The 12681-nt window shown below is 36.3% G+C and overlaps 1 protein-coding gene across 1 annotated transcript in view; it reads left to right on the forward strand.

The window, feature by feature from the left end:
- Positions 1–12681, forward strand: part of DYNC2H1 (dynein cytoplasmic 2 heavy chain 1) — a 144868-nt gene that overhangs the window by 99741 nt on the left and 32446 nt on the right. Inside the window, exon 83 of the mRNA XM_041416997.1 lies at positions 9497–9613. Coding sequence (XP_041272931.1) covers positions 9497–9613 — 117 coding nt within the window. The remainder of the gene's footprint in view (positions 1–9496; positions 9614–12681) is intronic.

Here is a 12681-nt window from a genome sequence, read left to right on the forward strand (position 1 = left end):
TTTTGGTACAGAACTCCAGTGCACAGTATTATACTACAGGGAGTATTTAAAAATGCCTAGGTATTATCTATGCCTGTATTCATACTTATCTTCATGTGGGAGGAGTGACTGAGTGAGGAGGGCTGTGCTAACATTCAGTGAGACCTGGACAGGCTGGGAGGTTGGGCAGAGGGAAAGCTAATGCAGTTCAGCAAAGGCAGATAGAGAGTTCTGCACCTGGGATGGAACAAACCCAGGCACCAGCACAGGCTGGGGCTGACCTGTCAGAGAGCAGCTCTGCAGAGAAGGACCTGGGGGTCAATGAGCTGTCCATGAGCCAGCAGTGCCCTCGTGGCCAAGAAGGTCAGTGGGATCCTGGGGTGAATCAGGAAAAGCAGTGCCAGCAGGTCAGGGGAGGTGATCCTGGCCCTCTGCTCATCCATGGTGAGTGGAGCACATCTGGAGTGCTGTGTCCAGGGCTGGGCCCCTCAGTTCAAGAAAGATGAAGAGCTATTGGAGGGGACTCCTATGATACCTGGGGGACTGGAGCATCTGTCTTACAAGGAAAGGCTGAGAGATTGAGGTCCGTTTTACCTGGAGAAGGGACAACTGAGGGATTTTGTTAATGTTTACAGATATCTTAAGGGTGGGTATCAAGAAGATGGGGCCAGAATCTCTTCAGTGGTGCCCGGTGACAGGACAAGGGGCAGTGGTAACAAACTGAATCACAGGATGTTCCATCTGAGGAAGAACTTCCTAAATATCAGGGGGACATAAAACTGGAACAGGCTGCCAGAGAAGATGTCGTTGAATATCTCCTTTTCTGGAGATACTGAAAACCTGTCTGGAGGTGATGCTGTGTGGCCTGCTCTGGGTGAACCTGCTTTGGCAGGTTGGAGTAGTTGATCTCTAGAGGTCCCTTCCAATCCCAACCATTCTGTCATTCTGTGATTCATACCATGACATTTCATACTCATTATGAATGGCAGCTGAATAATTTGAAAACTTGAGAGATTGTTCTAGCAGAAATTCGACATAGGGCATTAATGTTCACGCGTTACATCAGCATGACTTGGTATCTGAACAATGTCAAGTTTAAAAATCAGGCAAAAACATGCTGCTGAATTGAATACTCCACAGAAATTAATACTAGCACAGAAATCTCATGCTGAATCATCGATGGGATTGCTTAAAGAGAAACAACAATTTCTTTAATTAAATCCATCAGAAATCAAAAGGACTAGCTAATTGAACCTCAGTGCAGTGACTAAATATAGTATTTATTTAAAATAAATACTCTTTTGTCTCTATTTGAAAATGAGAAATGTTGTAGGAAAAAGTTACCTCTTTATAACTATTTTTTATTAGGTGATGGATATTTCTCAAGCTATAATTAATATTAAACTAATAATGAAGAACAGTGTAGAGCAATCTAGTAGACAAGGTACAAATCAAGGTCAGGAAACATGAAGACAATTTTGCCTCATTAAATGTAATTGCAATGATCTCACTGACTTCAATAAAACAGCTTTTTACCATTGGGTTAATTTTTTTTTTAATTAGTTTCTGATGTGCTTTTATTTTCAGCAAGTCACTGGCTGATTCTGTACCTCTTCCTACTATTCCTTGTATATCCTTTTACATAGATTAAAACCGCTCTCTGTCTTACTAAAACTGTGATCAGATATATGATTCCCGTGATGCTTTTTGCCTTGTTTCTGAGAACAACAGAGACAGAAGGTGTAGGGGAGGGTGTATGAGAACACTGACAGCTCTTAAATTGCTGGATCATTCTTGAGTTTGTACACCAAAAATCCACGGTTGTCATTGCCCAAATAAGATAAAGAAAAGTTAGGGTATGTCCACCCAATATTGCAGTCATACATCTGACTGCAGAATTTCTACTATATAGAGAATAGGTGGGCTGTGGTCTGTGGTTATTTTTCAAGGTGCAGCTGTAATGATAACCGTAGCTTCTTGATTGCTTGTCAACAGACACAACTTTCTCTTTCATAATCCAGCTCAGCAGGACTCAGAGCATGAATTTTATATTTACAGTTCCTCTGTAATTCTAATTATGTCACATAGAGTAATATGTGTATAATTATTGAAAAGCATTTTAATTATTGAAAAGCAATTTGTATTAGTATTGAAAATCTCATGTTATTACTATAGATTCCAGATGAACATGAATTTATTTTCTTAAAATAATTTAGCAATTATATAACCTTTCAATTGTTCAGAGCATTTAATTGCTGCCATTTATTACATCCCACATCACAAATACATGACTAACAGTCTCTAGTAGAAATTGATGAGTAATGTCAACCTATATTTATTACCCTGCAACTGAGAGATCTGAGTACCTAAAAGGAATTTTAAAATATGGGGAGTATTTTGAATACACCTGTGGTGATGCATGAAAGAAATGTGCTGTGCCATTAATGTAGTGGAAGCCATAGTACTGTGCTTTAACAAAAAGAGATAGAAAACATCTCTTTACCAATTTAGTGAATCAATGTAATGCTTCAAATAACCTTATTAGTTCTCGTTGGACTGGTGCTGTGTATATGAAAATATATTGGTGCTGCTCTGCATATGAGAAGTTGGTTCTCTTCTGAAAACCAGCTGCCATTTTCCAGTCTCCTTAAGTTTTGTCAGGGTGTGTGATTAGTTAAGGTCAACCACCTCTTCTGGCACTCCTTTTAGCTTCGTGGTCTCCAGGTCACGCATATCCTGTGGACCTCTATGAAGTAAATCTCTTAGTTATTCATTAGGAGAAGGTTCAGCTAGGGCTTGTGCTGTCCATCTACAGCATGCTGCTGACTTTCTTCCTTCCTCCCCTGAAGCCCTGCTTTACAGAAGATCTTCCTCTTGTCAAAGGTCTATGATACATGATCCACTTCTGTATAAAGGAAGATAGAGGCATGGTTAATGTCTTTGCCACGTTTACTTTGTATTTGGTTGAGAAGTCATGTGTTTGTATAGAGTCCAGCCCTACTTCAGATCCTTAATGAGAGAAAGTGCAGCTTTGAGGTGCCTTGATGGAACAAGAAAAGAGCAAGCATAGACCTACACTGTCTCTTACTGATCCACATGCAGTAGGAATGATTTACTTACAGGTGCTATTTAAGTACCTTCATCCCAACAGCATCCATGGATCCTGTTTTTTGCAGAGAGTGTAAGGGACACAGGCAGGGCCTGAAAGTCAGAGAAGTTTCAGTGCCAGCTCAGTCTTAGGCTGCATTCTCAGCAATGAGGGAACAGCAGCCAAGCTATGAGAAACAGGATGGAAGCAGGTAGTTCTGGCAGAAGGGATGTCCCACAGAAACCTGCTCCCTCTTGTGACACAGTAAAGACACAGTTGCCCTGCACTGGGTTAGTGCTTTCACAGTATTTACCAAATATAAAGCTATAGCTTCATATTTTAGTTTTGAGCTGTAAGGTCTTATAAAACCAGAAATATCTCCTTAAACAGCTGTGTAAAGGGATATATTGTTTGATTCAGAAATGGACCGTAGAAGTGGTTTCTGTGCTAATACCACATCCTTTTAAAACTGGTAGATGGCAGTAGAGTATCTGCTTTGACATCAGTAGATTTACTGAGAGGACTTTGCTTGATTTTTGTACAAAAATAAAAATTCTTTTTTATGTGTTTCATAATCTTGAAAAAATACCAGTTATCTGACTAGCAAATCTTTCCAGCTTTGCATTCTTAGAGCAGTAATCATATTGAGTTCAGAAATGATTTGTTTTTTTTTAAATTCACTGTCAGAATTTCACAAGATATTTTTGACTGTATTACTTCCCTCTTTTTCAAGGCTTAATACTGTGTATAAAATTTGATTTGATTCTGAAATGAATACAAGACTTAGATGTAAGTCTGCATTTATTATATATTGTGTTTGTGAAGTAGCATTTTTTGCAGTAGTTGTGAATGACTGAAAGCAAGACTTTTTCTTCATCTTGTGCATTAGTAAAGAACAGAAATAAATTTTGTGTTCCTAGAAATCTGACTTGACTAAGTTTCAGAGAAGGAAAAGTTAAAATCTTGACATTTCCTCATTTTTATTTTTTTCATGACTTTTGATTTTCAGGTAAAACATGACTTTTTTAGTAGTTCCGTAGGAAGCATGGGAACATTCATTATCTTTATAGCTTTCTATTTTGTTCATTATCCCTCATAATTTCTCTAGATGCACATGTTTTCTGCTCTAATATGCTGGTCAATATCATAGCAGCATATGTCTGTACATGCACCCAAAAATATGTAATAGATTAAAAAGCCAAGATGCACAAGTAATTTAATAACTTGGTAAATAAATACTGACATTCTTAGTTTGACCACCCCACCTTTCTTAATAGATGCAATTTGTATTTTTCTGTGCTGATAACTCAGAAAAAAACATACAGTGCATGAATTTTCCACTAAGAAGAGACAAAATACTTGGTAGCATTTTCTCTAGGCTGTTCATCAGTATTAGATGAATTGTTCACAAATAAATTGCTCTATTGAATTTTTTTGTATAGATACTTTTGCGATTAGTTAGCCTTACTTAAAACAGATTGTACAAAGAATTGTGATTCTGAATAATCTTCTTGCCCCTCTTTAAACAGGCCATTATTGGTGATTGCTTTTAAATTTTTATTCTCTTTTTCTATCCCTCTCCTATTTTTAGTGAAGGTACTGTTTTCCTGCTTAATGGTAGATTTTTTCACTCTTCTCATTTTTCAGAATCTTCAGATCTGCATTTGGTGTGCACTAGCACAGCATGTAAGAGCTTTTAGTGTATAATATATAAAAGAATAGATTGCAATAACAAAGGAGATCATTCAAAGGTTAATTATTGTAAAAGTATTCTTACTTTGAGTACCCTGTATATTATAAATCTGTGGTTAAATTTTCAGTTTCCTTAGTACTATAAGTACATACCTGGGTTAGAGTGCAAAGGATAGGATTTCACAGACCTGGATGTATGCATCTATGCTGGTCATTTCTGATCTTGCTATGTGCTCATAGAAGCACCATGTTTAAGGCAAGCTTGATAAGAGTAAGTTTTGAAGTTGAATATAGGTTGGCCTGATGGTATTGTATATATAGTACATTGAGAGAAACTGAATTCTTCTCAAGCTTTGTAGCTAGGTTTCCAGGAAATTAAATTAAAATTCTCATTCTAATTTCCACAGCATAGACCCAGCTATCTGAGGTACCTATGCAAAGAACTTAGTTTTCCTATATACTCAATAAGAGAACCTTTCAAATGCAAGTTATCTCGCTCAAGATCTGTCAACTGATTATTTAGGGAGGCTAGGGTGACAATATTTTGGAGTAAGTTTTAAGTAAGCTTTAAATAAGTGCCTAAGGATAGGTAAGGGTGAGTTTGTGCTTGCCTAATGTGCAACCTCTTTCAACCCAAGAGTTGTTTCATCTTCTTAAATACAGATTCCTAATCATATTCCCTTTGTCATCTGAACCAAGGTCTCCTTTCTTCTAGATAATTATCTAGTCTGTGTGTTCATTCCTGTCCTGTTGCTTTATTTTTCATATAACCCCCCAATATGTATTCCTGATAGTCCTTTTTCTTTTAAATCCAGTTTCCCTTCCAAATCAAAACTTATTTCTGTTGCCTGGAGGTGAAAATACTTAATTGGAGCAACTGCAAACAAACATACCATAATCCTTTGGGCACTTCTGTGATACACCTGCGAATTCTATTAGGGTGATATATCTAACTCATGGTTTTATTCAGGTCCTTCCCAGTAGTAACACATTCTTTGTCCCAGCCCGTGCATTTGACTCTTATTTTTACAGGACATAAACCAAAACAAGAAAGGTCCAGATTTGATATTATGGGAAACCTTTTAATTATTAGGGTGGTAAAGCAGTGGAAGGGGTCATCCAGAGAGGTTATTAATTCTCTGTACTTGAGATTTTTCAAAACCAGGTAAAGCCCTAAGCAACCTGGTCTGATTTTAAACCTCATCATGCTTCCAACAGGAAATTCGAATAGAGACCTCAGCTTCTTTCTAGTGTTTATTTTTCTGTGATCCTATTTAAAAAATGAATTTATCTTTTTTATTTTTGTAACATCTAGAAAGAGACTGATTAGAGAGTACTAAGTAAACATTTTCTTAGGCTTTAGCTGATTCAAAGTAGCATAGACTGGTCAATACTGTAGGGAACTATATTGGGATTTGTGAGAATGAAATACTTGAACCATTCAAGTTCTAATATCAAACTTGTAATCATACTTAAATAGCAATAATTGTTACTATTTTACTATTTTACAATCTGTAATTCTTTCCTAAATTCGGACAGATGTGCTGCCATCAAATTCACAGTCCATTAGCAAAAGTTTGGGGTGTGGAAGCAGTACAAAGGTGAGGTTAACCTGAGTATTTTGACATGAATCAAATGTACTTTCATCTGTGTCTTGAATGTGAATGATTATTCTAGGTTAAAATTTTGAAAAAATATTCAGGCTGAGAGAGCCACCAGTACAAAAAGTTTCAGCCAAACCCCTTATTTAAAAAAAAAAAAAAGTACAGTTGAAAACTGTGCTGTCATGGAAACCTTAGGAGTAAATTATGCTACCATCATACCTGCTATACCTGAGAAAAGACATGGGATGAACTATAAAGAGTTAAAGATGTTACATCAACATTTGATGAAGATCATTGTATGTTACAGTACTTCAGAACACAGACAGTTACTACTTGATTTCTTTTGATTCTGTACTTTTAGTTTAAGCATTTTACTTTTGATAATGATAACACAATATTTTTAACTACTTGGATGAAATACACAAAGAAGAAACACATCTAGGCACACTGAAGGGAAAAAAAAAGTGAAATAACGAATAGATTCTGGATTTCCTATTTAAACTATATTGACAAATTTTATAATTAGTTAATTAGAAAAAGACAGCTAACACTGTAGACTAAAGTTAGAAAAATATTTAAATTATTTGATCTTGCAGTCACTGCTTCTCAAAATCACTTCAGCTGTATGGAGATAGATGTTTATACCTCTAAGGGCGCTTTGAAAATGAATACCAGAGTTAATGTTTTCAATCCCCCATATTCACAAAGCAATCATATAAACATTTTTCCGTTTTATAGTATGCACTATATGCAAGTTTATATGAAGTACTACATACTGAATTACCAGTTAAAGTGTATTTCATATAAATGTTTTATTGCTTAGCAAATTATGGCAGGCAACTACCCAAAAACAAATTAAAAGATACAAAACTATAGCTAAAAGAATGATATCTGTAAGGCACAAATCTGTGTTTATTATCTGTATTGCTTGTCAGAACATTTGCATATGTGCAGAGTGAAAATGAGGAAGAATAGCAGGAATGATAAAGATACTATGATCAAAACATTCATCAGAGAAATTAATTTTTCGCTAAATTAAACAAGAATCTTTTTTGATATACACAATAGCTGGGGCACACAAAGGATTATGAAAGTTTAAAATTAAGTTATGAGAATGAGAGGATGAAATGTTATTTTATATAACAGAAGCCATAAAGAGCAGTAGCTCGTATTTTCTTTTCATTGTAGCTACAGAATACTGCCAGAAGCCTTTTTAGGCCTTTGCATACACTGCTGGTTTTAAACCCAGATGAGGTTTGGCTTTCCTTACTTGACCCTAACACAACTGAGCAATGTCTTTCTACCCCTACTGGGTAGTCCATCCTTGTGTCCATCTTCTCTGGGAGACCTCATTGCAGCTTCAGCTTCCTTGTGAGGGGATGAAGAGGGCAGGCACTGATCTGTTCTCTGTGGTGAGCAGTGCCAGGACCCAAGGGAATGGCCTGAAGCTGTGTCAGGGGAGGTTCAGGTTGGCTATCAGGGGCAGGTTCTTCACCCAGAGGGTGTTTGGGCACTGGAACAGGCTCTCCAGGGAAGTGGTCACAGCACCAGCCTGACAGAGCTCAGAAAACATTTGGACAATGCTCTCAGGCACATGGTGTGACTCTTGTGGATGACCAAGGGCCAGGAGTGATCCCTGTTGATCCCTTCCAACTCAGGATATTCTAGGATTTGAGGTTACTAACTTCCTTTACATCCAAGATGATCTTCTATTGTGATTGTTCTTTGACTTGCTTATCATGCTTGTTTCCTCTGCATCAGAAAGAACTGGTTTTGTGCCTTGAAAATTTTTTTCTTGAGAACTGAGCAGCTCTCTTGGCCCCTCTTTGATCTCCAAAACAGTTGCCAGCTGCTTCCTGCTAAAAAGATCCCTGACTAAGCTGAAATCTACTCTCCTGCATTCTGAGGCTGTGATTCTACTACTGCCCTTAAAGTCTTCTCTCAGGATTTTAAACCACAGTCTCGTGGTCAGTGCTTGTTTATAGAAGTTAAAATGATGGTTGGGTGTACTATGATCTTGTAGTGCTTCACAGTCCCTATCAAGGCTGATAAATAGGAAGAAGAGGTTTGCTTCAGTGAAAGAAAATGAAAAACAAAAGAAAGCACTTCATCATTGCGCATCTTTCAAGACTAGAAAATAAGTCAAATCCCAGCAGAAACAACTTGACTTTCTCTCTCAGACTGTGTTACAATTAAATAGTCCAGACCTTCTGAATGATTAATACATTTTTGCTATGAAGCTTAATTCTTTATTGTCAAGTGAAAGAGGCGAAAGAGGAGAGAATTACTAAGTTGTTCTCTAACATGCCTTGCAAAAAATACACTGTGAAAAATAACTAAAATTTAACAAAAATGCCAAAAAAACACCAGGGGGTTTATAGGCAGTTTAAGAGACAGACTGCAATATCACTGAAGAATTTTAATTTCAGTGGCCTTTGTTCCAGATGTATGTATGTATTTTATCAGTTGATTTGTGAACTTACTAGGGTTGTTAACAATAAAAGGCAGCTGGACCTAATGAACTAGAAGCTCTCCTTTCTGGAAGGTTTGCAGTTATTTATTAAATTTCATGCTTTCTTTTTTTAATCCATGTGCATTTAAATACGTTGAGGTAGCATGAATATGTAAATAAGAGATCCTGGTCAGATCAGATTGAATTTTCTATAATTGTCTTGAGTTCTGGTGTGTGATAGTTATTGTATGTATTTAGTAACAAATTTTGGGAGTTTGTTTCCCTTACATTTTTAATTACAGATGGAGCCTAGTTAAAGGCAGAGCTTTAACCTAGTTAAAGGCAGAGCTCAAGTTTTGTCTCTAGATTTTGTGGAAAAGTGGCTTTTTACTTAACTATGCACCTCATTAGTTTTTAAATTATAATTGAACAAAGACAATTACTATGACAAGAAAATACGTAGGGTTTTTCTGTGGTTTAATATGAATGAAGTTCAAGTATGTTTTGTACTTGAATATGCATATTGTTTGTGTTTTGATCAGATCATGATCAGTAATTAAGTATGCATGAAAGGATAGTTCATAGATAAATTGAAGAGTCTTTGCTAGTGTATGGCATTTTTGTACTAAAAAAAGTTTGTTTATCCTTCTTCAAGAGTGCATTTGTATTCTTATCACTCAGGTCATTTCACAGCTTCGGATCCTGAGTAGGTCACTAACTGCTGGCTGCAAATTTGACAGAGAAATATGGTCTACAGAACTTTCCCCTGTTCTCAACCTATGGAAGAAACTTAATCAGGTAGGACTGTACCTAATTTGAAAAGACAACTTTTCTTTTTCTGGTAAATACATAAAAATATAGTCTAAGGAATTATCTCAAGTACTGAAAGATAAGAAGAGAAAAACTAAATTAAATGCATTTGAGGTAGAAAGTACAATGTTGGGTGCATAATTAGCTGCGAAGTCTGTATGTGATACAACAGGCTATCACCTTTTTTCTCCATATGGAGATGAGACCACACTCAAAACATAAGACTAGCATCCTTTCTGTGTTTCCAAGAAAAATGCTAATGTACTTTAGATTTTTATTTAGTCTCTTCATTTATCTAATATTCACAAGGGAATGTTTAATGATTTCTAATACAATGAAGTTTTTCCTTTATAGTGTTAAAATATGGTGTTAGCTTTAAACTGAGGTTCATTAAAATCCCCTCTACAGTATCCAATATCACTCCCTTTATGTTCCTTTGTTGGTGTAGCTTGGTTCAGTTTGGTGGTGTTTTTTAAATTATGTTGTAAAGCTTGGTTTCCAACCATTGAATTCTTATTCCAGGCATACATTTAGATGTGATGTGTGTGAATGCAGACACTCTGCACACTTCGGAAGGATCTCTCCCACCTCATGCTAGGTGCCCACTTGGACATTAGGCCATTATTTTGTCTCCTCAGTGATCAAGTAATATATCAGAGATGTTGTGGCCTAAAACTGTCTTGTACACAGCAGCAGTGTAATGGGAAAAACCTTTCCCTTACTCAAGTGACTACATACATAGAAGTGACATGAGGTACCCATTAGAATTTACCATTACATTTTGAAGTAGCTCACTGAATTGTCATCTAATCCATGCTAAGTGGGTAGGTCTAGGTTAGATATTAGGGAATTCTTTGCTGAGATGGTGGTGAGGCTCTGGCACAGGTTTCCAGAGAGCTAGTGGATGCTCCATCCCAGAAATATTCAAAACAAGATTAAATGAGGCTTTGAACAGTCTGGTCTATGGAAAGTATCCCTTCCTGTTCGGGAGGTTTGGAACCAGATTATGTTTAAGGTCCCTTTCAACCCAAAACATTCAAGGATTCCATATTATCTTGAAGTTTCTTTGATTTTCTAAAGATTTTATGCCAGTAGCAGATAATTAACCTAATATTTTGAATATATCCTTTAGAATAGGATGGCTTTTATCTTTTTATATCCTATAAAAAGATAAAACCTTTTTTAGGTTTTATTTTTTGTGTGGGGGACATTTTCTTGAATGTTTCAAAACAATTTAAATAATAATATTTTTATCAAAATTAGTTTTCATGATCTGTTCAACCAGTAATTGCTTCCAGCTTTGAAAAGGCCTAGACATCTTTAATATTTCACAGACATTGCATGCAGATCTACATTCTCATTCTAGATTGGTAGTTCAATGAAGGCATCATCTTTCTTTGCAGAATTTTTAAAGACCTGGAAATTGGAATGAAGAAGGTAGTTGAATTGCTGCATAAGTTAACAGTCATAAATTATTTTATTTATGCATGAATGGGCAGAGAATATGAAACTAAAACAGTTTCCCAGATATGAAGAAGTAAAATTTTAAAAACGTATTCCAGAAGTCTGTAAAAAAAAATATTCCAGAGGCAAAAAGACCCTCAGAAGTTTGTTAATATGTAGACAAAGATTAAGTTGTTTTGAACATTTTTATTCCCATGTTGAGTATGTAAGTCAAGGATTAATTAAAAAAGGATTATCTTACAAATACCTTGAAAACAGTTGTTGTACATCTATGTACTGACAATTTCAAAATTCAACAAAATGACCACTTGACATAGGTATGTCCTGTAGAATTTACATCTCAATGATTGATCATAGTCTTGCAATGTGGACATATTTTTCCTCTTTGCACTTTTAATGAAACTCCAAAGCCAACTAAACCTGATCCACACAGAAGCACCAGGAGGAAGTGGTCAGGAAAAGCAGTGAGCAGTTCCCTGCAGCTGGGCAAAGGATGCTCCCATTTTCTGACCTCATCTGTTGTTTAGGAAGTTCTGCTGCCTTCCAGGGGCTCTGCTGTGGGATGCTGTGGAAAGCCTGCTGAGGCTGGTCTGGCCCTCAGACTGTGACCCCTTGGAGCTCCATGTGCTCCACACTACCCCTGGCAGTTGACTGGGGTCTGTGTGGAAAAGCTCCAAGGGTTCATATTTTTGGATGGAGACTGGATACAGGTCTGAGCAACCTGCTGTAGCTTTGAGCACCTGGCAATCTCCAGAGGTTCCTTCCAACCTCAGCTGTTTTGTGGTTCTGTGAATAGGAATTATTTTTGTTCAGTTTTCAGAGCCTATCACCTTCTTTGTGGCCAAACAGCAAAAATGGCAGATAGGCTTTGGAAATTATAGCTTTTTTCAGTTTAGACATTTCAAAATGGGAAATCATACATTAATACGGTAGCAAGGACTTAAATGTTGTTACTTTTTCAGAAATATTTCTGGTAATTTGCAGGGCTTCATTTTTTCTCTCAGACCATACATGATGCAAAACCCTGTTAATTGTTGCTACCAATTATTCAGATATCCTGAAATTGTTGAACTGGAAGATTTATTGTTTTTTATCTATCTATAAGAATAGAATCATGGCAGTTGCCTCTCCTTCATCCACTGATTATTAGTCTAGCCAGAATTCAGACTCTGAAATTTTTAATTGAATTTTACTTTAAATGAAAGAGATACTTAAAATGTGTTTCAAATCATTGTGCATCTGTGTTGAAATTACACAAGCAAAGCCATTCTGAACTAATACAGAATGTCATGACATTTTCACCTATATTAGCCTCATTTGAAAACATACGTGTTAATTCTTGCCATTGAAAGCATCATTGTAATGAATACTATCCTAAAACTGCTTTTACAGTGTTTTGCAGCATGATTTAATAACAGCTTGACACTTACTAAATTAATTAAATTCTCATGAACTTGCCATTTAATTAGAAAAAAACACATGCTCACATGCTCAGTATTAATTTACATGAAGGACTTGTTGATCTATAAAATGAAGTCTTCACTGAGTAAGTTGTGAAATGTTACACAAATTTTAAAAACCCATCATTAATG

This window comes from Onychostruthus taczanowskii, unplaced genomic scaffold (genome assembly GCF_017590055.1).
Source record: "Onychostruthus taczanowskii isolate IOZ18803 unplaced genomic scaffold, ASM1759005v1 scaffold54, whole genome shotgun sequence".
Taxonomy (NCBI): domain Eukaryota; kingdom Metazoa; phylum Chordata; class Aves; order Passeriformes; family Passeridae; genus Onychostruthus; species Onychostruthus taczanowskii.